This window comes from Condylura cristata, unplaced genomic scaffold, assembly GCF_000260355.1.
Source record: "Condylura cristata isolate star-nosed mole 26May11 unplaced genomic scaffold, ConCri1.0 scaffold00002, whole genome shotgun sequence".
NCBI classification, from domain to species: domain Eukaryota; kingdom Metazoa; phylum Chordata; class Mammalia; order Eulipotyphla; family Talpidae; genus Condylura; species Condylura cristata.
The window spans coordinates 71,698,367-71,724,266 of record NW_004567103.1 but is presented as its reverse complement, the minus strand read 5'-3'; the positions used below and the strand labels follow the sequence as shown (position 1 = coordinate 71,724,266).

At 37.4% G+C, this 25,900-nt stretch overlaps 1 protein-coding gene across 4 annotated transcripts in view; it reads left to right on the top strand.

Moving 5' to 3' along the window:
- THSD7B (thrombospondin, type I, domain containing 7B) overlaps positions 1-25,900 on the top strand; it is a 792,320-nt gene that overhangs the window by 683,482 nt on the left and 82,938 nt on the right. For all 4 annotated transcript variants that reach the window (XM_012728237.1, XM_012728251.1, XM_012728256.1 and 1 more), the window contains 2 exons: positions 15,979-16,112; positions 22,586-22,736. In XM_012728237.1, coding sequence (XP_012583691.1) covers positions 15,979-16,112; positions 22,586-22,736 — 285 coding nt within the window. The remainder of the gene's footprint in view (positions 1-15,978; positions 16,113-22,585; positions 22,737-25,900) is intronic.

Below are 25,900 nucleotides of genomic sequence, written 5' to 3'. Positions count from 1 at the left end.
AGCAACAATAACAAGTAATGGATAAAGGAAGAGTTTGGCCTCTAAATTTGCAATATGTGATGTCTAGTTTTCAGCAAGAAATTATGAGACATGCAAAGAAATCAAAGTGTTGCACTTACAGGAAGTAGTTGATAGGAGCTGTTTCTGAAGAAGCTGGGATGTCGGATTTATTAGACAGATATTGTAATCAGCTACTTTAAATGTGTTCAAAGAACTAAAAGAAGCTATAATGAATTATGTAAATAAAATAGTGACTATCAGTAGCAATATAAAAAAGTATAAGGAAAAACCAAATAGAAACTCTGGACTTAATAAGTTCAAGACCTGAAAGAAAATTCTCAGCTCCACTAAGAAACTGAATAGTAGATTTGGGTAGATAGGAAAAATATCATGAATGAAATATGCAATTGAGATAACATGCCATAAAAAGAGAACATTAATAGAATGCTTTGTGTAACTGTGGGATGCTATGAAGCCTAAAAGAATAAGAGAATGAAGAAGCAGGAAAGAATTTGAAGGAAGAAGGGCCAAAACTTCCTCAAGTTGATGAAAAAGCACACAATCAAAGCTCAACAAATTCTGTACCCCATTCATTACCCACCTGGCAAATCTAGAACAATCTCACTATCCTGAGATCTTTTCTGCATAGTCTTTTTTGTTTTGCAAAGTGATATTCATAGGTTATAAGGACTGTTACCTGCTCTTTGTGAAGCTATTGTTCAGACTAACAAAGGTGCAAAGGCAATTCAGTGAAAAGAGAATAATCTTTTTAACAAATGAGGCAAGAAAGGACAAGTGAATCTTCCCATGAATATAGAACAATCCTTCACCATATAACCATATATATATATATATATATATATATATATATATGTATATATATATATGTATATATATAAATTCAAAATGGATCAAAATGGATCAGAGCCCAAATGCAAGTGGCAAAAATATTAAAACCTTAGATGAAAACATCAGTATCAATCTTCATGATCTTGGATTAGGTAATAGATACTTTAAGTTCAAGCAACCAAAAGGGGGAGGATTTAGGTGGATTTCATCAAAATTATTTTTTTTTTTTTGCAGTTCAAAGGATATCAAGAAAGTACAAGGTCATGCCTCAGACTGGGAAAAACTATTTGTAAATCATGTATTTGACAAGGATATAGTATGAGAAAATATGAAGGAACATTATACCTCAACAATAAGAAGATAAATTGTTCTATTAAACAATGGACACAGGACTTGAAAGAAAAGTTTTCCAAAGAAATTATCTAAATAGCTGTTAAACACATGGGAAGCTCTCAGGCACTAAACATCAAACAAATCAAAACTATAAGAAGTATAATTTCACACCCACTAAGTTGACTATAATTAAACTAATAAGATGACAAGAATGTAGAATGGTAGTACCTTCATAAATTGCTGATACTGCAACCACGTAGAAAACTCTTTGGTAGTTTCTTAAAAAGATAAGCATTGATTTTGGACGTGGCTTAGCATTTTCTCATCTAGATATTTATCAAGAGAATTGAACATACTTGTCCATACAAAAATTTATACATCAATGTTCATAGCAACATTATTCATAAGAGCCCTAGATTAAAAACAATCTAAATGCCCCTCAACTTGAAGACTGGATAAACAATTTGGCACATCCATTCAACTGAATATTATTCAGTCAAAAAAATAATAAAAGACTTGTTCATGATACAATATAGATTAGCTATGAAATATTATGCTTAGTGAAAGTGACCAGACAGAAAAGACAACTTATTGTTTGATGTGCTTTACATGCAACGTCAGAGTAGGCACCTTAGAAGCAGAAGCAGAATACTGGTTGTTTGTCAATGACAGGGGAGACAATGGGTAGTGACTAATAATGTGTAAATGGTTTCTTTTTGTAGTGATGAACATAATATGAAGTTAGAGCTAGTGATTATGCTTGCACAGCTTTACAACTATATTAAAAAGCACTTAAATGAACTTTGAGCTGTGAATTGTAGATACGTAAATTGTAACTATTTTTTTTTCCAAAAATAAATTGGTCATAAAGCAGGCCATATTTGGTCTTGGCACCATAGTTTGTTAACACCTACACAAATGAAAAGGATTTGTGTCAGTTTTATTTACCTCATGACTATAGAGATTCTGAGAACTACATGGAAAAGCAGTACTAAGTGTGTGAGGATTTCACGCACGAGTTATGTACAAGAGATTTAGATAGACTAACACTTTAATGAAGAATAATTTTCATGATAGTCATACTCTTTTCTTTCTATTCTTCATTGATAACTTATACTCTCTACCTTGCAAAGAGAAGTGATCCCTAAATTGTTCCAGATTTTCAGTTAATGTCTTCAGCATGGGGCACTTATCTGTCCTAGCTGTAAAATTAAAGGCCTTTCTTTTTTAGAAGGGTTCTTTTCATACCCAAGAAAATGTCCGAAATTGACAAGTATATGAAATTGTAAATACCCACTGTACCTTTATCAGAAATAATAATGCTCTTTTTGAAAGACTGAGGTTGTTTCACAACTTAGATGTTTGTTACTTTCTCAGCAGTGTATCAGATGCTGTGGATGATGAGAAAGCATAACCTTAAACACATTGTCTGTTTCTTAATGTCACATCTCCCAGGTTTTAGGCATGCGATGCTAGTAATTAGTTAGCATCTATTGTATTAATATATATGGGCATGTGTGTAGAGGTACTTTTTTGTGTGCAGATGTCATAGTTGGGCTAGCTATTTTTTTTTTTTTAAGATTTACTTATTTATTCGTATAGAACTGGGGTACAGGCCAGAGATGCGAAGGGTGAGAGGATTCACCAGAGACAGATTGGGAAGCAGAACAGGCAGAGCAACAAAGTACACTGCTGAGGGGAGCAGCAGGCAGGTTGGGAGAGGTCTGCTAAGCCATGTGGATCTCCTCCGGGGCAGGCGAGGATCGAACTCATGGGGAAGTGGCTTTAGCTTCTTAGTGCTGTGTTTTAACCCGCTGCGCCACAAGGGAAGGCCCTGGGCTAGCTATTCTTAAGAATTTTTTTTTAACCTTTAAAATTTTAGCTCCACACCTCAGTGGCTAATCTTGCTCAAAACAAATATGACTTGTGATCATGACATCTCCCCAAATTTCTGATGCTCATATAGCATTGTTTTACTTCTCTTGAAAATAAGTATTAGTGTTGGATTCTGGAGAGAAAAGATAGATTCTGAGAGTCTCTTAAGTGAGCTGCCAGGAAATCAATGCCAGACGTCTAAATGAAGCCTCCATTCTCATCGCTTCCTTCATACTCCCGCTTCATAGACCACAGAGCAAGAAAAGTTAATTATTTCACACATTGGAAAGGATCACTTGACCCATCACTGCAAGGAAGCCACCCCTGAAGAGAACTGCATGATCAATTTAACAGGATTCAGCCAAGGAATCCAATAATGAAGAGCAGGAACCCAATATAAACCAAGTACTTGATGCTGCTCATCTCCTAAGTTGCTCTACAAATGTCATGCCATCAACCCAAAGCAGTGGGACTCCTGCTACCGATGACTATTCTAAAAGGTCTCCCCTCTGAGTGAGATGGCAGCTCAGATTCAGGGCTGTACGCTCTTTATTCACCAGAGTGCAGTTAAGTTCCACATGCATTTATTCAGAGTTTCTCTTGGGTCCAGTACATGCCTGATTCTATGAACAGCATCGAGAGATACACAAATTGTGGTCTCGCTCCCGTATTCCAGCAGGGAGAAGTTAAGTATGTTGAGTTTTGACCACTTTGAATATTACCTGCCTACAAAAGAAGAAAAAAGTTAATTATTTCGGAAGTGTGTAGTTATCTGAATCCACAGCATCCATAATTGGGACAGGAAAGTGGGGTAATACCTTCTCATCACTAACATTCATCATCAGAGAAATCAGAAATGGATGCAGAAATGAGAGAATGTTAAATTCATAGAAATCTAAGCAATATAAGGCTCTATGGATTCACTTGAATTTCTGTTTTCAAATCTTGGAAATATAAGCAACTGTATTCAAATTATTGATGCATAACACTAAAATTCTTATAAAGTTAATTACAAAAAGGGAAAACCTAGCTTTAGGTGATAATACCATCATAGTTTGGTTTAGGTATGCTTTCAGAAAGCATGCTTAGAAAATATTTTTGCACTCATTCTTTCATTCTTTATGCCAGTATATATTTTTAGCACAGAGAATATAAGCCAGAGACATGATTTGTAAAGTTGTTTTTTTGTTTTTTTGTTTTTTTAAAGATGGGTGGGAAGTTGCTGTTTGTTTGCAGAAGATAAGACTTATGGACTTCTTAGTTCTCAATAAATATCTCAGAAAGGCTGTGGTTGGTTGCACATGCCCATGTATATTTATGGTTTCACTTTTATCAAGGCCAAGTTTATAGAAATGTGCTGCTTTCTGTAGATGAGTTAATTGATCATTCTGTAACACCTTTTAACACTTTTTTTGTCATATTTTTCAAATTACCTGTGTTTTGCAAGTCCCCAGAAAGCAGTTCATTATGGTGTATGTAGCAGTATTTGCTCTTGTTAGACGTGCCTTATATCAGCTGTCTCCTTTCATCAAAATAAAGTTTTCTAGAACGGAGGCCAGTTACAGGTCTGCCTTAAACTGTCATTTTCCTTCAGCAATCATCTTCTGTTTTTATTTCGTGAATAGCCCAAAAGGCCTGTATCATTCTTTGTCTCTTCTTGCTTTCCACCTGAGAGGAAAATGTTTCCAACAAAATACTCTTTATTCCATAAAGCAGCAGCTTTCAATTAGTCCCTAATAAGAGTCTCCAACTGATGAAATTGGGGTGGAAATCAGAGCCAAGATCCCAATTTATCACCATGTAAGTGAATGGCAGGGATTCCATTATCCAATCAATCTTGTCTCTCATTTCTGCAAAGGTCAGGCTGTGCCATTCTTGGTTATAAAACAGCACTTGTGGCTCTATGTTTCACTTTAACTTTGTTCTAGACACATCAGATTTGTTATGGGAGGACTCACAGTAAGAGCTCATATTTTTAAAAAAGCCATTTTATACTGTGTCTGGCCTTGTATTTTAACAGGAAAACTGTTAGAACACAATGCAGCTTGAGAAATTTTTCCTCTTACATTTATCTACAGAAGAAAAAGATCACTCTGTATGTGTGTGTGTGTATGTGTATGTGTGTGTGTAAACAACAACTTTGTGAAAATGTCTCTTTAGGAGCATTTTTAAATAATTTCATTTATTCTCTGTTGCTCCAAACTATAAGGAAGTGATACTATGTTCATTTATTATTTTTTTTCTGGGATGAAAAGTAACAATAACCTTCCCCTGTCTTCCTGCCATTATAAAAACAGGATCACTTAGAGAATTGTCAAATTAGGAACAGAGTGTGCAGACTGCAGTAGCTTTCCAGTTTAAATTGGTCTAAGCAGGTAGAATGAAGACCATTTTTTGATTGATCCTTTTTTATCTTTCACCTCTTGATTGATTAGGAAATAAGTACTACATGAGAACACTAATGCACTTCAGATTAGCAAAGGTTGGTTTGTGGTAATGACTAGAAAACTGTAACAGAGCTCTTACTGCATGTTAAAACATTTGAGAAGTCATTGTTCACCAGTTAGGGGCTTCCTTTAGCTCATCCTGGAAGCCCGTTTTGTGCTTGCTCTCTGTGAATTTTGGTGAGTTCCAAGAAAACTTTCCCAACACCAGATTGCTTTTCAGGTCACAGATGACATCGGCTTTATCCCAACAAAATGAAGTGTAAGATGTAATAAGATAGTAAATATATAATGACGTTTCCTTGGCAAATTCCCAGAGTTTCTGCTCCTCTGTTCATTAGTACTACACCCTAGAATTCAGGCTCTTGGAAAGTGGATGTCTTGTCTTTATCCACACAATTCTGTTGAAAAAAAAAAAAAGAGGCAACTGTAATGTGTCCAAGTTTCCAGAATATATGAATCTTAAGTGCTTCCCCAAAGTAGCACTGGTGTTTGTGACGCCTTTTTCATTTTCACCACTAAATTTTGGCTTCCCTTCATCCCTGCTGTGTTAGAAACTTTGTGAAAATTATAGTTACCGTGATCATTACTTTATCACCATAACCTCAATGAAACTGTTGTCATTTCCACTTTGCTCAGTCATTTCACATGCTCATATCTTCCTTGCATTCAAGATGACTCATGTTCCCTATAATTTATTTCATACATCCTCCCTAATATAAACCTCAAATGTCTTAGTGACTCCCATTGTCTACAAACTAAAGCTCTATCTAGCACATTTTCCCATGGCCTATCCCAGCTAATTATGATTTCCAGGATTCACCCCATAGACACTGCAATCCCTATCTTCAGTCTATAACATTTATTTAAAAGTGGCCCTCCCTGGTGGCACAGTGGGTTAAAGCACAGCACTGAGAAGCAAAAGCTACTTCCACATGAGTTCGATTCCCGCCTGCCCTGAGGTGACCACATGGCTTGGCAGACCTCTCCTGACCCGCCCGCTGCTCCCCTCAGCAGTGTACTTCGTAGATCTGCCTGTTCTGCTCCCCACTCTGTCTCTGGTGAAGCCTCTCACCGCCCCTGAGCCTCTGGCCTGTACCCCAGTTATGTATGTACAAATAAATAAATCTTAAAAAACCCAATCAAAGTAGTTCATACGAGACTAATTTTTACTAGTACTATTTCACCTTGTCCATTTTATATGGTAATCGAGTCTCACAAATTTAGATCTAAGGACACCATCCTTAGGCAGAGAGATTATACTCCCATATATATGCACACACACACATACATACATTTTTATAATCCAAATTTAATTGGTTTCCTAGGCCTGGTCCCATAGGCTTCTTGCAGTGATTGAATGAATAGACAGCTGCTTGTAGCCATAGTATACAGATAGCATGGCGCTTGCAAATACTGAGAAACAGTGGGAGTTGCAGCAACCCACCCAGCAAAGGCTAACAAGGGAAGTAAAGATTTTCTGCATAACTTTCACTTTTGTTTGATGCTCACCTAGTGAGTTACAGATCTCAAGCCTAAATTCCTTTTTCTTGATAAACCCTGAACAGTACTATATATACCTTTCTGATTTGCTTACCCTTAGGACATCTGCTTCTGAGAACAGAGATCTTTTAATCTTTGCTTTAGTACTATCTTGCCTTATGCCTATAACTTGTAAAACTTTTGTTACTTGCCAGAAGCCAGAGTCAACTCTGTTTCAGCCTCATTTATTAATAGGAGAGCAAATAGTCGGGGGTTTTTGTTTGTTTTTTTTGTTTTGTTTTGTTTTGTTTTGTTTTTTTCTCTTCATTCTCATCTGGTGATCATATTGTGGTACCAGACTCACTCTGCCTGTTGACTATGTAACATACATAAACCCATCTGTCTGTCTGTCTCATCTATTTTTGCCATAGGTACACCATTTCTGAGCATCTAAGAATGTAAGTGTTTTCTCTCTGGTCAGGTTTATATGGTATAATCCAACTGTCCCTGAGACATAAACATTTTAACAATTTCTTTATTTATTTATTTATGCATACAGAACTGGGGTACAAGCCAGAGGTGCAGGGCCAGTGAGAGACAGAGTGGGGAGCAGAACAGGCAGATCCACAAAGTACACTGCTGAGGGGAATAGTGGCAAGACAGGAGAGGTCTGCTGTGCCATGTGGATCACCTCTGGGGCAGGAGATCGAACTCGCACTAAAGCAGCTACAGCTAGCCTGCAGTGCTATGTCCTAACCCATTGTGCCACCAGGAAGGGCCTAGCGATTTCTTTTATTTCTTTTAAAACTTTGTTGTGATAAGGACACTTCCATGAAATCTACCTCTTTAACAAGGATTTTAAATGTCTAATCTAGTGTTGTGATACATAGTGTTGTTAGACCAGTATTGGACAGTAGATCTCTAGAACTTACTCATCATGACTAGAATGTGATGCCCATTATTCAGCATTCCTCATTTTTACCTCCTGCCTGTTCCCTGACTACTACCATCCTGGTTTTACTTCAGTAAGTTTGACTCTTTTAGAGGCCTCATATAAATGGACTCATGCAGCGTCTGCCCTCCTGTGATGGGCTTATTTCACTTAACACTGTGGCCTCTAGGTTCATCCATGGCCTTTTTCTAAAAATAAGACAGTACAAAACAGAGAAAAATGAATCTCTTCTTTCTTCTTAGACCAGGAACAGAGTGAATCTTCATCAAAGACTGAAAACCAGCTACTGACTCCTTCTTTGAAGGTGGTTCAATGAATCAACTACAGACTGACTCAAACTGGCTCTTGCTCTGGCTTATATCCCTTTCAGGGTCCCTTGCCCTACAAGTCTTGATTGGATTGTCTTTAATCCCAAGTATCTGATTTGTCCACTTAGTACCAATCAGCTTATTTTCAATCTGAATAATTAACTAATGAAGTGAGCTTGAACATGATTGGTCCTTTTAGGATCCCAGAGTCAGATATAAAAGGGATAAAAGCCCAGCCCAAACTGCACTCAAGTCAGAGCAGACTCATGGGCCTGTTGACTCCAGGGGGTCATGACCAGGCCAGGCTTATTGGGGCCAGGAGAGGGCAGACTCGCACAGGTGGTGGGTTAGGGCCTTGCAGTGCCAACAAAGCTGCCTTACCTTGGGCATGCGTGGTGCCATGGGGATACGGTTACTGAAGACTAATGGCTCGGAGTGCCAGAGTTGTCTGGAAGTATAAATTGTAGTTGGCATGTTTGCTTTTGAATCTCTTAGGCTCAAGCGATAAATGTATAGTGTCCTGTGGGAATCCAAGAGCCCCGTGACATTAGTGCTGGACATGCTGTGAATAAACCACAGAATCCCATCTGGTTTTTGCCATAATGCACCATGGCAGTGGACAGTGTCTTCCAGGGTAATTAAGCAATCCATATTCTGGAGGAAGTTTCTCTCTCTCATGTTAAGACTATCTGAATAGTGCTGTACCATCTAGAACAATGTGTGTCATTTAGAACAACTGATACCAAGTTGCCTAGTCAGTAGGTTCCCTCAGGTCTGTAACATGCAGCCACGGAGGGGGTCTGACCTGTGCCTGTGTGTGTGTGTGTGTGTGTGTGTGTGAGAGAGAGAGAGAGAGTGAGTGCACTCTATATTATAGGATATTTTGTACTTTATAAATTTGCATGATCATTTTTGTTGCTGATTGTCCCTTTCCATGCAGTTTAAAGACCAGGGTTCATATTCACAATTGCTTAAATGAAATTAATACCCCATATAAAATGTAAACATGCTATATAATAACATAACAGATGCAAATGTAAATCTGCATAGATAATAGTATGCATTCCAAAAACTAAGGCATTGGTATTTATTTGCCATAATATATAATCTAAGTTACATCAGTGCAGATAACTGAACTTTGACTAACCATTTAGATGACGTTTTTAAAAGTGACTCCCTTCCACCAAATACCCTGTCTAGTGGGTAGGCTGTGGTGACATGATAAAGGAAGCAGGAACATGGGGAAGGAAAGGAAGTTTGTGTAGGGCTTAGGACATACTAAGTAGCCACCTTCCACCCTTCTTCCCTCCATTGGGATGACAGAGATGGTTTACTTGAGTGTAGATTTTTCATACACTGTGCTTAAAACATCATCAGTGATATTTAGGTCAGAGGAAATGAGTTAAGTGCTGTAGACCATTAGAAAATGAAAGATAAATAATCTAAAGTTTAAAACAACTCAGTGGATAAAACAATACTAATTCAAAAGATTAGAGGCACTTCTGTATTTATTGCAAGTATATTTACAGTAGCCAAGTTAGGGAAACAAACTTAAGTGCCCAAGGACATGTGCATGGATTGGCAAGATGTGGATACAGTGGAATGTAACTCAGCTATTAAGAAAAAAAATTTCCACTTGGAACAACATGGATAGAACTGGTAGAGACAAAGCTAAGTGAAATAAGTCAGGCATAAAAACACAAGTACTGGATGATTTAATTCATAAGTGGAAAACAGAGAAACAAAGATTAAGAAGAACCAAGCCAATAACAAACCCCAGAATTCTGACTATAGAACTGAGCCTACCAAAGGGAGAGAGCAGGCTGTGGGGGAGCCCCAATTTTCTTGGGGGCAGGAGGACCTCTGGATGCCATGTGGTGGCTATGTGGTTGACATATCTAAAGAGATAATAGACCTCTGAATCTTTTATAATAAAAACCAGTTACATTTAAAAAAAAGCTTCAAATTTCACTTTACAAAGGGGCTTTTATGTGTAGCATATTATGTATGAAAATATAACAGTAATGTGTCCTTAGGCATAACCTTCTTGTTAGTCATTTCTTCTATATATATATATATATAAAGGCACCAGTTCTCTGCATTTTGACATATATAATTTATTTATAACTTGCAGTTAGGCTGGATTGGGAGTTTCTTATTGAGTGATTTCAAATACAGCAGTGCTTTCAAATTAAATTAAAAATTAATTAATCATAAAATTGCCTACATTCATTTAACAAGTGGTGTTACTCACATGTCCAAGATTATAATTTTTCAATTAAATTACAGACAAGATTTGACATAAGAATATGTCTACTGGCCCCTGCAATAATGCTACAGTTATCAGCATTTGGACATCCAGCTTGGAATCCTCTTCATAGAGGAAGGGCATGTAGCTATTACCATTATTATTCTAATAATCTTCCCATTGACCTTAAAATCCAACCTATTTGTCAATAAATTTTGCAACTAAAGCTCCTTCGGCATTGTTAGATTCATTTTTCGATTTTTTTAATGTCAAAATTTGAAAGAAGATAGATGAGGCATCTAAAACCAATGATGAACTCACAAACCTGGTGTGAAGGTCAGCTTTGGGCACCCTGACGAAGTCTCTTCAGTTGTGTAACCAAAGAAGCTCATGTGTGACAGCATCTGGAAGGAGGAGGGCGGCCAGAGCAGCAGACTTGAGTGTTTGGGCTAACAGGGACATTTAGCTACACCTGAGTATAAATCATTGAACTCCAGATTTCCAAAATATGCTGACTCTGAATGCTGCACTCTTATTTAAACAATGCATGGCACAACGTGACAGGCATAATTATATTCCCACAGATACCCATTTAAAAACATTGTGGATGTTATTTTAGCTAATCATCTCTCACAAAATTGCAACCATACAAAACACACAGACCTGTTTTTGCTTTAGATATGGGAGTTAACATTCTGAGATGCTTGTCTGATACATTTTTGAAATTGTGAAAGGATACTCTATTCAAAGACTGGGGATGAATTACCTATGCTATATTTTTATATTAAAATTAGTAGACATCATCTATTATACATGGACATGTTGGACAATTCTGTTTATGGATTTTCCTGTTTCCAAATGTTTAGCATTGTCTTCACTGAAAAGAAACAGACTATACCTTGCAGCAGGATTCTGTGCTGTAAGAAGTTGAATAGGCAGGCCCATGCACTGTTGACATCACCAGAACTGGGATATAGGCCAGAGGTACAGGGGTGGCGAGAGGATTCACCAAAGACAGAGTGGGGAGCAGAACAGGCCAACTGCTGATGGGCGCAGCACTCGGGTGACCCACATGCAATGCCATGTGGGTCACCTCCAGGGCAGGGATGGAACTCTGGCTGAAGTGGCTTTAGCTTCTTAGTGCTGTGCTTTAACCCACTGTGCCACCAGGGAGGGCCCAAGAGGGAAGTACTTTAAATCAAGGGATGAAGGATCCTAGACTTAATAGGCAAATGTATTACTCTTTTGTTAAGAGTTCACAACTGGCCCTCCCTGGTGGCACAGCGGGTTAAAGCACAGCACAAAGAAGTTTAAGCCACTTCTGCATGGGTTCGATCCCCGCCTGCCCGGGGAGGAGATCCACATGGCTAGGCAGACCTCTCCTGACCCGCCCGCTGTTCCCCTCAGCAGTGTACTTCATCCATCTGCCTGTTCTGCTCCCCACTCTGTCCCTGGTGAATCCTCTCACCCTCCGGATCTCTAGCCTGTACCCCAGTTCTGTTGGAATAAATAAATTAAAAAAAAATGTTCACAGTCTTTAGAGGAAAACAACATCCATATGGTTTATTAATTTCATGAGTCCTAGAGATCATTTCCTTTCATATTCCAAAGGGCCAAACTCTAGCTCTGACTTAGAGGACTCTGTAGTTATAGAAGGAATTGAACCTGATTTTTTTAATTCTACTTTAGAGCCACAACACCAGGTATAACGATCTTAAGCAGAAGGTTTCTACCAGGTCTTTACTGGCAACTTCCCCTGGACCAAAGGGCTAATGCTACAGAAAATTGGAGGCCATGTATTTTACTTTCTGTTTTTGTTTTCACTGTGTTTGTTGATGGGTGATTTGCTTTACTGGATCCTTTGAACATTTAGATCCTGACATGTGACAGTGGTATTGGCTGAGCCCCATTGAAATTCCCTGTTTATGCCATAGAATCCAGTCTGTAACCAGAGAGGAGTAACAACAAAAAAAATAACAGTACTTAATTAAATTGATCAATTATGACTAGAGACTTATTTAATAAGCACTGAGACTGATTCAATGAATAAGTTTATGATATGACTGTAGAACAGCAAAATTATCAAACATAATTCCCCAATGAAGAAGTAATAAATAGCACTCATTACTAGGAAAATGAAACATTACCTCTGTCAGAGGACTGAAATTTTTCAGTTGCAATTTTTAGCCCCTGTGTCCCTATTAAACCCTGTTATTTTCTTGCTAATTTGGGCCATTTAGAAATGATTTTCATTTAACTTTCCCATGGCTCATTTCTCTCCTTTACTACATTTCCATATGATTCCCTGATAAACTCTATGCATTAACACATTTTCATTATAAAACTATAATAGGATGCAACTAAATAACAATATGGAATAGAATATAAAGTAACTGACAGGGGAAGAAATGGGGCATTTGGGTAGGTAATTTCTATTCTTGAGTGCCTGCTGCCTTTTCCTCTTTTGGATGTTTTTGGTCTTCTAAGAGAGAGCCCTTGTTTGGTGGAACAAGACTCTACAGAGACAGTTCTCACAAATCTTCAGGGACAGCCTTTGTTTCCCATAGTAAAGTCCCCAAAGAGCACCTTTTGCTGACATAAAGATTGATATTCTTCATCAAAGCTCCATAATGCAAAGAAAAGATTTTCATTTTGCTCTATTAATATCCTTGAGTTTGGTAAAGTCTCCCTGACCTGTTCCATTTGGTGGGCTTTGTTTTCCTCTAGAGAATTAAGTGAGGACCACTTAGCAATGTGAGCTCTTTAAGTGTTAGCTGCAAGTCAACAAACATCCATTGAGACTACCCTCCTCCACTCTGGCTTCAGCGACACACCTGCCTGCCTGCCTCCTGAGACTCAGAGGTTATGCTACATTTTTTTCCCCCAAGAAACACATAAATAAATATCATTAGTCCAGATGTGAATTTGCTTAGAACAAGAACATTTTTAAACATGGAAAGTAAAAACTGCATTTCTCAGTGCTTATTCTCAGTGTTATTTAAGGTAAAAGCTGGACATATTTATTAAGATTATGGTGAGAAAAAGTGTGGAAGTATTTTGTGTACATAGGAAACACATGTAGAAATATGTGACACGGTGACTGTCACCACCATGTGTGCTGCCCTGTCACACTATGTACCCCAGCCACCACCACTGCCCCTATTTATGCAATATATAGCCTGCTTTTACAATCTGGCCCCAAATTTCCTTTAAGCAGACTGTCAGTCACAGCCAATGACATGCCCACTGAAGTCATGGAAAGAGTCTTGCAGATGTGTGTAGACATTTATTTGGGCTTTGAAGTGGTGGGGATTTGTCAGCTTCCAGTGACAATACAGGTAATGTTAAGATGGCAGAGAGGTCTGGGGGGATAAAGTCAAGTAAGTCCGTGTAGTGGAACTAGCTTCACGTTTTTTTGCTCATTAGCCAAGTTAGGTCAACATCTTCTACATAGACCTGCTCTCTAATTTGTAATAGTTTGTCATTGAAGTCAGCTACCATGCTACTGGTGTGGAGCCCTGAAGCATAAAGACCTAAATAGCAGGCTCGTATATGTCAGCATTCATATGTGTATATCAAAAGCAAATACAGCTAAACAGATCTTCATTTTTCATCTGCAGTTAGGGATTCATAGGGTTGGGAGGGTGGAAATGTAAGTCCTTCTTACTATTATGAACTTTAGGAAAAACATTTCTATCCCAGGATATACCATCCACTTGCTCTCAGATTCATGCATGAGGTGTAGGAAAGAATATTTTTTCACTGAAATTTTTCAGCCAACCCATTTGTGCAAAGTGCATTGGCATAGTTTTCATGTATCCCATCTGAAAGTCAAAAAGCTTCCTTTTAGTGGTCTGATATGTGTTAAAGAATTTATAAAACAAAGCGATAAATTCTGTAAAAGCTCTCTTTCCATGGTGCATTTGAGTCAGTTACACCCTCAGCTGTCATCAACTCAATTTCCAGATGTCTGTTGAGCAGGAGTTACGTCTGTTTTCATAAATTTTTCTTTTACCTCACTATCCTTCGAGTTTTGAGGGCGGAATTTTCGCTCTTACAAGTTATCACTGCCTTGTTTTAATGTAGGAACTGCTTCTGACCCTTCGATTCATTTCTTGTCAGTATTCACAGCATGAAATGTGATTCTTTTATTCCTTAATTCCTTACTTTCCTCATACCCATATCCGCTTCTATTTTTCCATCTCCTTCCATTGAGCCCACACATATTTTTCACTTTGTGGTTTCCTTTCTCCTTATGGGCTCCACTTGTTCCACCCCACAATAGTTTTTGACATTATTTATGATTCCTGAGATGTAGTCTCACAAATAACCTTTTCTCATTTGATTTCCATCTAACATGCTGACAGTGCTCCAATCTTGTTTTCTGATTATCTCTCTACATGGTGCTTTCCCTTGCGTTTAGTAGAAATATACAAGTAATGCTTCTCTTTGGATTGTACTCTTCCTTCATCAACATTTACAAATTTATGGAATTAAAAAAGGGGTGGAGGGGGTTAGTTATGACACAGGCTTAAATTCTTCTTTAAAAGGAAAGGCATTAATTGTTTTTGCTAATAGGTTAAACTAGTTTTCATCACCATGCTATATAGTAGCCAATTTTGTGATTTACATTAATATGTTACACAATGGAACATTTTTTTTCTTGTGAAGGGGAAGTGCTATATTGAAGAGTAGTTCATTTTAAGTTCAGCCTCAGTGTCAGACACACTCAATTAGAATGCAGTTTCAAAGCAAAAAAAGTCAGAAACACATACTTATAAAATAACCTAATTCACTGACTATATTCATTGTTTTTTACCATAAAATTGTATATATCCAATCGGTAATCATGCATAGCCAGCATTAAGTATGTTTGTGTTGTGGGATAGGAGAGTGTTTATGTGTTTTAGCTGTGCTCTAAAAACATTGTATAAATAACTAAATTCATATGAAACCACAATGCCCAGGAGGCTAAACGATTAGCTGTTAGCATTGATCATTTTGGGGTATAAAAAGAAATTTCAAGTGCAAATAATACCACTTTTCTCATGCATGCTAAGAACCTCTTATATTCAAGAGTAAATTTTTCTTACATATATTTGTTTCAATTGACATCTTAAAGTACTTCTGAGAATACAATATACCATATAATTGAGAGCTGGACTCTAACAGACGCTGTGTGAGCTCTTTGAGGAAATGAAATGATAATGGAATCCCTATTCTCCATGGTTGGTAATGACTATACTTTTTTTCTCTTCTGCCAAGGCACACCATCATATTTCAGTTGATTTCTCCTATATGTTTCTCTAGGCAAGTCAGTAATATCAGAGAAGCCAAATGTATCCTGCTTCTTGAGGAATGCAATTTGACTGTGTGGGCCTGAGTGTAGTTCTCTGGTTATGCTCAGTAGTCATTACTAAAAGATAGGTTATTTTTCAATAACTTGGGTAGTTCCACATAATATTTTTCCTTTCCTATTCTTGACAGGTGCATGAGGCAGTCCCGTGTTACAGTGAGTGCAATCGCTACTCCTGGGTGGCGGAACACTGGTCTCCCTGCAAAATCCACAGTGAGCTGCGGTCCCTGCGTTGTGGAGGAGGAACGCAATCTAGGAAAATCAGGTGTGTAGAATGGAGATGTTTAGGAAACGGGGCAGAGGAACATGAATTCAATTTTTATGAATTCAATAGTGTTGCTTCTCCAAGTACACCTGATTTTCGATCCATGTGCTTGCTTTTGCTTCTCTTGTTTTATCCATCTTTTAATGTACTATGGAAGCATCTGTGCCCTTATCTGCTGTATCTCTAGTGACATTCTGTCTGCAGTGCATCCATGGTCCTACTCATTTTCTGCATGTGGCTTCTGTGGGAAAGTCAATGCCAGATACAACCTGGCATTGTTCTGCTAATCCAGGTCATCACTGCCCACAAATAAGCAAGTTTTGACCATTTCCATGTCTCTCTTTCCCGCTGTGGTCAGTAGAGTTGATAGATAACTTATTAATTTTGGAGGTCAATACATCGACATGGTCAATTTAAGCTCCCACTATGATCCTTGGAAACTATAGTATGAGAATAGCTATGAAATAACAGCAATATAATTGAATAAAAAAAACATGTCTCTGAAAGTATTTATGAATACTGGGTTATTTACTGATGCCATTTGTTTTAGTTTCATAAATACAGATTGAGGAAAAGCTAAACTGTTACTGATAAACAACTGTTAGTATGTAAAATAAAGGAGAAAATATATTGCAGTCAGCTATTCAATTGCATGTGATTTTGCCAGATTTAGGAAGTTCTGTTTCAAATGGATAGTGGCCAGATAAGGTAACTCCTTGTTGAATTCTTCTATGGGTCTGAAGTCAGTTGCTTGTTTTCATTGCAAATCAACAACAGTGAACTTATTTACATAGTTACTTAGCTATACCTGCCCCTGCTGAGGCCTAATCCAAATGTTGTAGAGTCACAGACAGTCATGTTAGAAGAATTAAGTGTGGTCAAAAGTAAAGAGGTTCTCTTCATCGTTAATCCACACAGATAATAGGGGCCTATGTGGTGACCTAGGGGCTGCACGTTAGTGCTACCATCATGACAGTCCACCATGAAGGCATGGGTTCAATCCCCAGCCAGAAAGCTAATCAACATGGCACAGCAGGTCTCTCTTTCGTCTTGCCCGCTGCTCCCCTCAGCAGTGTATTTTAATAAACCAAGCTGTTTTGATTCGCCACTCTGTCCCTGGTGCATCCTTTCACCCACTGCAACTCCAATCTATACTCCAGATCTTCTACACAAAAATAACTAAATAAAATCTTTAAAAAAAAGACATTCTTTCTTTCTCTGTTCATTGCCTTTGTCCCTGGGGAGCAGTTTGCTCAGATGTCACAAACTTCAGGTTCCTACTTCTTTTTCTTCAAAATCTCAATCTCTTTTGTTTTATTTTTTCATGGATTTGAGAAATGACTAAGCAACCAGCTTGTCAAGTAATATGTAAATGAGCTATATTGTGTGTAACTCATATCCCAGCCAGGTCTCCTGACAGTATTAAAGCAAAATCTCAGGAGAGAAAAGAAAGCTGAAAGAAAATAATTTTTACCAGCAGTTTTGTAAAGGACTAATTGAGAAAAATACACATGAACAAGCCTATCCCCTTAAACCTACAGAACCTGATACGACAAAACTAACACAGCTTCTTAATATAACTCTGTTGTGGATTGAATTATCTCCTCAATTCTGTGTTGAAGTTTCCAGTACCTTGAAGTGTGACTGTATTTGGAGGTAATCTTTTAAAAAGCTGTTTTTTGTTCCATGAGGTCATTTGAGTGGGCTCTGACCCAGTCTGGTTGGTATTCTTAGAAGAGGAGATTAGGGCATAGCCAAAGGGACAGGGCACCCAGCTGTGCCAAAGAGACCCCAGGAGAAGCCAACCCTACCTTCACCTGGCTCTCACACTTCTCCCCTCTAGAACTGTAAAAAAGTAACTTGCGGAAGGTAAGCCACCTAGGCAGTGGTATTTTTGTTGTGGCAGCCTTAGCAAAGTTCTACATACTCACTGTGCTATATGCCTATGTGTGTGATCACATTCAGATATGTGAAGTAGATTTTCCATGTATCCTGTAATTCAAATGTTTATTGACCTTTGTAAAGTGCTATATTAATCAGTGAAGCAGTTTATCTTTCTCTCTTTTTTTTTTTTTTTTTTTTTGCACTGTAAGAGGAGGTCATCTTCATGGTTTATCCTTGAATAATTTGCTAATAGAAAGATGCTTATCAATAGATGCCTTCACTTATCAGACACTGTTCTAGAAATTGAGAATAAAAAGTGAAAATTGTTTCTGTTCACAGAGAACTTAAACCCATAATTAACACAAGAACTTATTGCTAGAAAAACCCAAAATAAAAATAAAATTGGGTTGAAGTAGCGGAGCATACTGTTTTGAAGAGGTTGGTTAGCACAATGTTTGAATAGAGAACTGAATATATGTAAGATCAATAGACAGAATTCTAGGAGTAAGAAAGTATCCAAAGCTGGAAGCTTTTTGACTTGCTATATAAAACAACACAAATAATAATAGATCTCATATGGTTGATGCTAGTACTCAAATAATATAGTTTATTAAAAAAAAAAAAAAAAAGACGTAAGGCTTGAGACACAGAGGTAAGGAGCTGTTCCTATTTACATGTGAAATGAACCAAGCTGGATGGGAAGTAGAGAAGGTGTTTGGAGTATAAAAGTGAATGTTTGAAAGCCACTGTGGAATTATGTGGGAGATTGATTATGAGATTTGCCTTAGTGATATTAAAGGTGGTGAGATGGTCACATGTACTTGGAAACTACAAGTCATAGGAATTGTATATAAAATGATTATAGAATGTAAAAGGAGAGAAAAATATCAAAGATGACTATGTTTTGTGGCCCGAGCAATCATGGAATGATTGAGAGATGAGTAATATTAGAAGTAGGTTTGAAGGAAAAAATTAAATTTGTTAACACATTAAATGTTAGATGCTATCTGCCGTCTAACTGACACATTATTGTCAGAGAGGTAGAGGGGGTAATTTTGGTCATCAGCACTAACAAATTTGGTATATATTGATATGAGAGAAGAAAGTGAGTTCTGGGGAACTCCAAGATTTATAGTTAAGTACCTATTAGTGAGACTGAGAAGAAACTAGTGAAATGGGAGATGAGTCAAAAAATGGGAAAATAAGCAGGGGAGATTCTTTTATTTTAAGAAAGCAGTCAGTTGTCTCAAATAAGTCTGAAAAGTCTATTGAGATGATCATTGACTATTGAATTTTGTACTGAAGATCTTTATAAGAGTTTTCTCTGGAATATAACAAATATATATGATTAAAGTATGTTAAAGGGGTAACAATGAAAGGAGAAAAGAGAAGGAAATTTCATATATAGAAAATTATTTAACACAGTTGTTCAGTGACGTTAGGTAGGAATATGCTAATGATTGAAGAGGCATGGAAGTGAATTTGATGAGTCAGTGTATGTGCACGGTAGCAGCTGGGGAACCTTCAAGTTAAGCCTTTTCAAGTCTTTCTTCTTAGGTTTGTCAGAACCCCCAGAAAAGTCTCTTCTTAAATCATGTGTGAAAAATACAGTCTTAGCAGTGGGTATTTTGGTAATCCAAAGAAAGTAGTTGGATGCAGTTAACAGAAGGATGACACCAAAGATATCTACATTTGAATCTCTGAAATCTATGAAAATGACCTTACATGGTGAAGTGATTTGCACATGTGGTTACTTCCAGTAAAGATGTTGAGGGGGGAAGATTTTTAGGTGGAAGAATTTATTTATAAGAGTTCTGAAATGTGGAAGAAGACTTGAGAAAATGTAACCTTAGAAAGGAGGCAGAGAGAAGCCATGCTGACTTTGAAGATGGTGAATGGCACCATAGCTTAAGGAATGTGAGTGGCCTGTGAAATCTCAAACAAGAAAAGAAATGGGTTTTCCTCTTGAGCTTCTAGATATGAATGCAAGTCCCCCAAAACATTGATGTTGGTTTTGTGAGACCTACATGACAGAATTTTAAGGTGATAACTTTGTGTTGATTAGATTATTAAGTTGGTAATTTTTTCAGTAAGTAAATCTTACTTAACCTTTGTTTTCACTATGATGTCATCCCTAAGTGTGTCTTGTTTTCTTTAACCTAAAGACCAGGTCCAAGTACCTCTTACAACTACCTTAAAGAAAAGTTCAGGATTCCTAACCTCATCTTGATCCACATTTTCAAAGGTACTTGATGCCACAAATACCCAGAATCCCTAGGTGTCCAGTGATGCAAATGAACACATTTGTTCACCCTTAGTGTGCTACAGCAGAAACCACTAAACCACTAGCCCATTCATTTTCCATCTGTCTTCATCCCCATTCTTTGTCTTTGTATTATACCGTTCCTTCCCATTTTTCTTTCTTTCTTTCTTTTTCCAACAAGACCTTTTTATATATGTTTCTGACATATTAGTATTAAACAAAGATTAATGCATGTGTTTAACTGGACACATTGACCAGCGATCTTAAATATTCTTTTTCAGTGGCATAATGAAAGATCATTAGCTGAGAGAGGGTATAGGCAAGCTGGAAAGCAATTTCCAGCTTTTAACTCTGACCAGTAAGACATTTAAATCATCTTGTGGTCCCTCCTAATATGGATGATTACTACAGAAGAAATTAAAGGCCTTTGGTAACTTTCATTGTGCCTGTCTATATTAGGAGGCATTACTTACATTTCCAGTCTGTCCATCATTCTTTGTTAATCTAGTTGATACAACATGTAGTTTCCATTACTTAATGACTCATAATAGTTACTTAAAAAATGTATGAAAGTAATTTTAAACCTATCAGAATAGCATGATTTGAGGAGCACAATAGGATTCTAGCAACCCCCTCTTTAAATGTGTACTGCCTGGTTATTACCTTGTGTCTGAAATTACCAGATCAACAAATGGCACCACTTACATTGTTGTCATTGCCATTTTCACCTTCCCTTGGTGATTGTCACTGAAAGAAAATATTTATGACAATAGAGATCATGTGTGTCTTTTTTTCAGTTCTGTACCTGAGCACCCAGATAAGGGTGTCATACAGTAAGTCCTCAGAAATACCTAGCAAAGGAATCATTATTAACAAATACTCACATTTGTTACTTGATGGGTATTTGGATTATTTCAAGTTTGGTTGATTAGGCTCATGCTGCTATGAATATTTCAGCTATTTGGGTGCACTTTTATATGTTTTGTGTGTGTGTGTGTGTGTGTGTGTATGTTCATGGAACTGGAGTTTTTGGGTCAAATGGTATGTACATTTTTTTTTTAAATTAGTACATTCTAGAACTAGTTTCCTGACTAATGCTCCAAGCAGCAGAGTAAAAAGAGTCATAAGATTCCACATTGTTTGCAACCCTTGAATGTTGTCTATGTTTTTTCTGTAAGCCATGGTGGATCTTGGTGGCATAATGCTTGATTTTAATTGGATTTACTCAGTAACTTGATTACATGTATCTTAGGATTGACACAGAATGAGACCTACAATTATAACCTGTATGTATATTCCATGTGCTCAGTCACTACATGAAAACACTATCTTTGCCCTTTGGTTTGTGACAGAATTTTTTTTTTTTTACTAAAATGCAAGAAATGCCTAAAAGAAAAATATATTCAATGACCTTGAGTATATTGGACAAAGATTAGGGAAGTTTAAATTATGTGGGACAGATTTGAGAAAAGGTCTAAGAGAGTGCCAGGGACTGTGAAGTCTGTAGCAATTACAAAGGAAGGGATTCATGTAAAGAGAAGAGCCTCCAAGATTTGTTAAGAAGAAGAAAATTCACTCTGTGCCAAGTATAAATAAATATATCTTAGGTCTCTTTAGATTAAGAATTCTTAAGGGATCAAAACATGAGCATAAAGGACCATGGTGATGGTGCAGGGATGAATTGGTGGTGGGGATTTTTTATTTTTACCTGAAAGGAGAAAGCAAACATTGTACAAAAGAGAAAAAAGAGAAGATATATAAAATGTAAATAAAAAAAAAAAGAAAAAAAACCTGAAAAAGAAAAAAAAAACATTTAGGGGCAACAGTTGGTCTCTAGTGTCATTTTTGTCACTTTCTCTCCCTCTCTGGTGAGTAAATTCTGCTCTAGTTATCACTAGAAATATATCATAGAGCCACTGGCTGAAGAGAATTTTTTCTTTTTTTTTTTTTTAAGATTTATTTATTTATGATATAGAACTAGAGTACAGGCCAGAGGTGCAGGGGCAGTGAGAAGTTTTACCACAGACAGAGTGGGAGGCAAGAAAAGGCAGATCGATGAAGTGCATTGCTGAAGGGAGGTGCTGCACCGTGTGGGTCACTTCTGGGTTGGGGATTGAACTGGCACCAAACCAGTGGCGGCCAGCTTCACAGTGCTGAGCTTTAACCAAAACACTGTGCCACCAGGGAGGGACCCTTTTATACCCATTTCATCTTACTTTACATTGAATGGTCTTAGAGGGGCAGGCAACTAAGTTTCATTACATCTATTTTTAGGTCCTCTTCACTGTTTCAAATAACCAAGATGCCTTGCAATGTTGCCTTGCAGATGTGTGAGCACTGGGGACAGTGAAGGTAGAACCGTGGATAACAGGCTCTGCAACCAGGAGGAAATTCCACCGGAAGCCCAGTCCTGCTCCCTGCTCTGTCCCAGTGAATGTGTCATGTCTGATTGGGGACCCTGGAGCCAGTGCCCACAGGTGAGTTCTTTTCCTTCGTCGTTGCTCTGATGGGCCAGGCTTGCCTTCACTGTTGTTTTTTGCACCTGCACGAGCTGCTCCGCACTGCATTCTTCTAGTAACATGGGGAGATTCCTTAGTCTAAAAAAGCAAAGAAAAAAATTTTAGCAAGTGGGTCTGAGCAATTTAAGGCCTTTATCATGGGAACAGGAGCAAGGAAAAATGAGCTTATAATGATCACTAAAATTTGAATGCATACCCATTGTTAAAGGGTCTTCTTTAGTACCAAAGTGATTCTCATTATAATTGCTTGGTCTGTTTCATTTTTATCCTGGCAAAATCAATTATATCTTAGTAGCTCTTCTTCCCTGTGTAATTTAGCTTCTGTTAGTGATAATCTGTTTTTGCCTTTGCAATTTTCCTAAAGAGGAGTCCTTTTACCATATTCTTCTAAAGCTGACAAAAACCCTTTTTTAGAATCTAAACCATTAGTCTGTCTTTTCCTTAAAAAAAAAAAATGGAAATATAACAAGGATATGGCCAAATAAGTATTCATGTAGCATGATTCAACTCAATATCCTCAGAAGATAAGTTATGGTATTTTTGATTTATGTTTCTGCCTCAAGTGTTAAAAATATAAGAAAGCTAAATGAACATATTATATGACTCCGAACATTAGAAAAGGAATAATTCATGATAATTTGTGTTCAGTGGTGATACTGAGAATTTGTAGGAAAATTGTATAAAATATTTGTATAGAAATGGAAAATACTTTTGAAATAAGGTAATTTCTTGTGTTTTCAGTTTTATCAGTTCCATATTACTTATTGTTACCTAATCTATTAAACTTCGGTAATTCTATTCCTGGAAGAGAGCTCCTTTTGTTATCATTTTTTCTTTGTTGAGTTATCTTTGGAGATAGAACAATATAATAGAAAGATGAAAAAAGACAAATTTGTAGGAATGGAGTGCTTGTGTCTTTAAAGCATTTATTTCTTGTGTAACTCAAATATAATGAAAGTTGACATTTATTGAGCACTTATTACACCCAAACTGTATGTTACTCCCAAAGACGAAAGGATGATCCTTGAAATGATCCTACTGTGAACCTAATAATACTGCTCCCATTGTAACAGTTAAGGAAAGTGATTCTCAAGACTAAGCAACTTGCAGAAAGATCCACATTTAGCAAGTGATGGAGCTGGGAATGAACTTAGTTCTGACTGACAAAATCAGAACCTTTGCTCTGAAATCCTTAATTCACTTATCTTAGAAGTGTTAAGATAGATTTAGATTCAGTAATTCTTTCTTTCAGATGTAACATTCTTTTTAAGAAAAAAAAAACTTACTTTTTAGCTGTTTGTATGATGAAGCACATTCATACCTTAGAAACTGGGGTCACACATGTTCTCTATTAATCAACTTGCAGAAGAATCATCAACCTGAATAATTTAATTAAATACAGATGCCAAGATCTTTGGCACTTTTCTCTAATTTGCTTACATTACTAAACTGTGACAACTTAGCAATAAAATTGCTGCCCTGTTATATCAAGGTGTCCAGCCATTGAGCAAATTTACTTTTTGTAGGAGTATTTTATGAAGTGCTGTGATGGCCCAGCATTCTGCTTGCTTCTTCCAGCTCCTGAGAGGCAATTTTCTTTAAAGTTTGCTTACCAAACATATTAACTCTAGTTTTGGAATGTATAGAAATTGGAGGTAAAGAAGGTTTTTCATCTTCTTTCATGTGTCTGAATGATTTAGGTCCTCACTCACTCATCATCCCACAGTGGGAAGGTTGTTCTTTTATCTGCTCCTGTACCTACTAAATATTAATAATAACTACCCATTGAGCTATCCTATGTTATTAACCCTGGGCTGGACTTTTATAGCATTATATTGTTATGCCACATTTCCTGCACTCTTTGTGAGACATTTATCTATGGTCACTTCTCTGTGGCCACACGACTTAGCTCTTTCTCAGATGCCACACTGCTCTCAGGTATAAATAAAGACTTAATGGGGATTCCTACCAAGTAATTTTCCCTCTCTAGATATGTTGCCTTATTTTAATAACTTGTATACTGCCCAACACCAGAGGTACTTACACAGTCTTTGACAATGCTCCTTCAGGTTATAGCAAAGTTAGCAGCTGGATCGTGCCTGCAGTTAAATGGAATTTCAGTGTGTTAAAACACACAGTAACACACCTAGTCCTCAGTCTGGCTGCAAAGATTCTACTCCAGAATCTCTGGAGTGAAGCCCAGTCATCTGTATTTCTCAGGGTTCCAGCTGGAGCCAACTCTTCTGTTTTGGGGAACAATCTTTGAGTCATAGGCTCCTGTCAATACACACAAATCATGTTATTTCTCTATCACACCTTAATACAATCATTTGTTGACCATTGAAAAAATACCTTTATTCTGTACTTCAGTTGATTAGTTTGCCAAAGAAGGGAGGAAAGGAATTGGGAAAGAGGATACATCTTATGTCCTAGTGCAATTTCTGTGGGTGATGATGGCCTAATTCCTCATACTTGTAAGTTTTTGCTGTGGAATTCTCTTTTAAGGAGTAGAGATACTAGGTATAAAATAAATAGCATAAAGTATAACTTAATTTGGGTTTGCTTTAAAATAAAAAAGATTTATTTATGCATACAGAACTGGGATACAGGCCAGAGAGGTGTGTGGGTGGTGAGAGGATTCACCAGAGACACAGCAAGGATCAAAGAAGTACATGCTGAGTGGGGCAGCGGTCAGACAGGAGAGGTCTGTTGCACATGTGGGTCACCTCCCTAGCTAGGGATCTAGGGATTGAACTGATGCTGAAGCAGTTGTGGCCAGCTTAATAGTGCTGAGCATAGAGCATTTGCTTTTTTTTTTTTTTTTTTTTAAAGCAGCAGCAGTATTCAAAGCCCTGGGTTGCATTGTTTTTGACATGGTTGTGAAAGAGGAGACAGGTAGTGAGTTCTAAGGCATTCTGGCAATCTCCCTACCCTCAACACCCACACATACTAAGCTAGTTATTATTTTACCTTATAGAACAAAGCATCACCTCCTTTGCTGAAAATGAATTCTGCTTAATTTAATAGAAGTTTTCTAAAAAAAAAAAAAATCAGAACGATAACTTTGAATGAATAGGTTAACTGACCTTACAGAAAATACCAATTGCAAAGCATACTGAAAA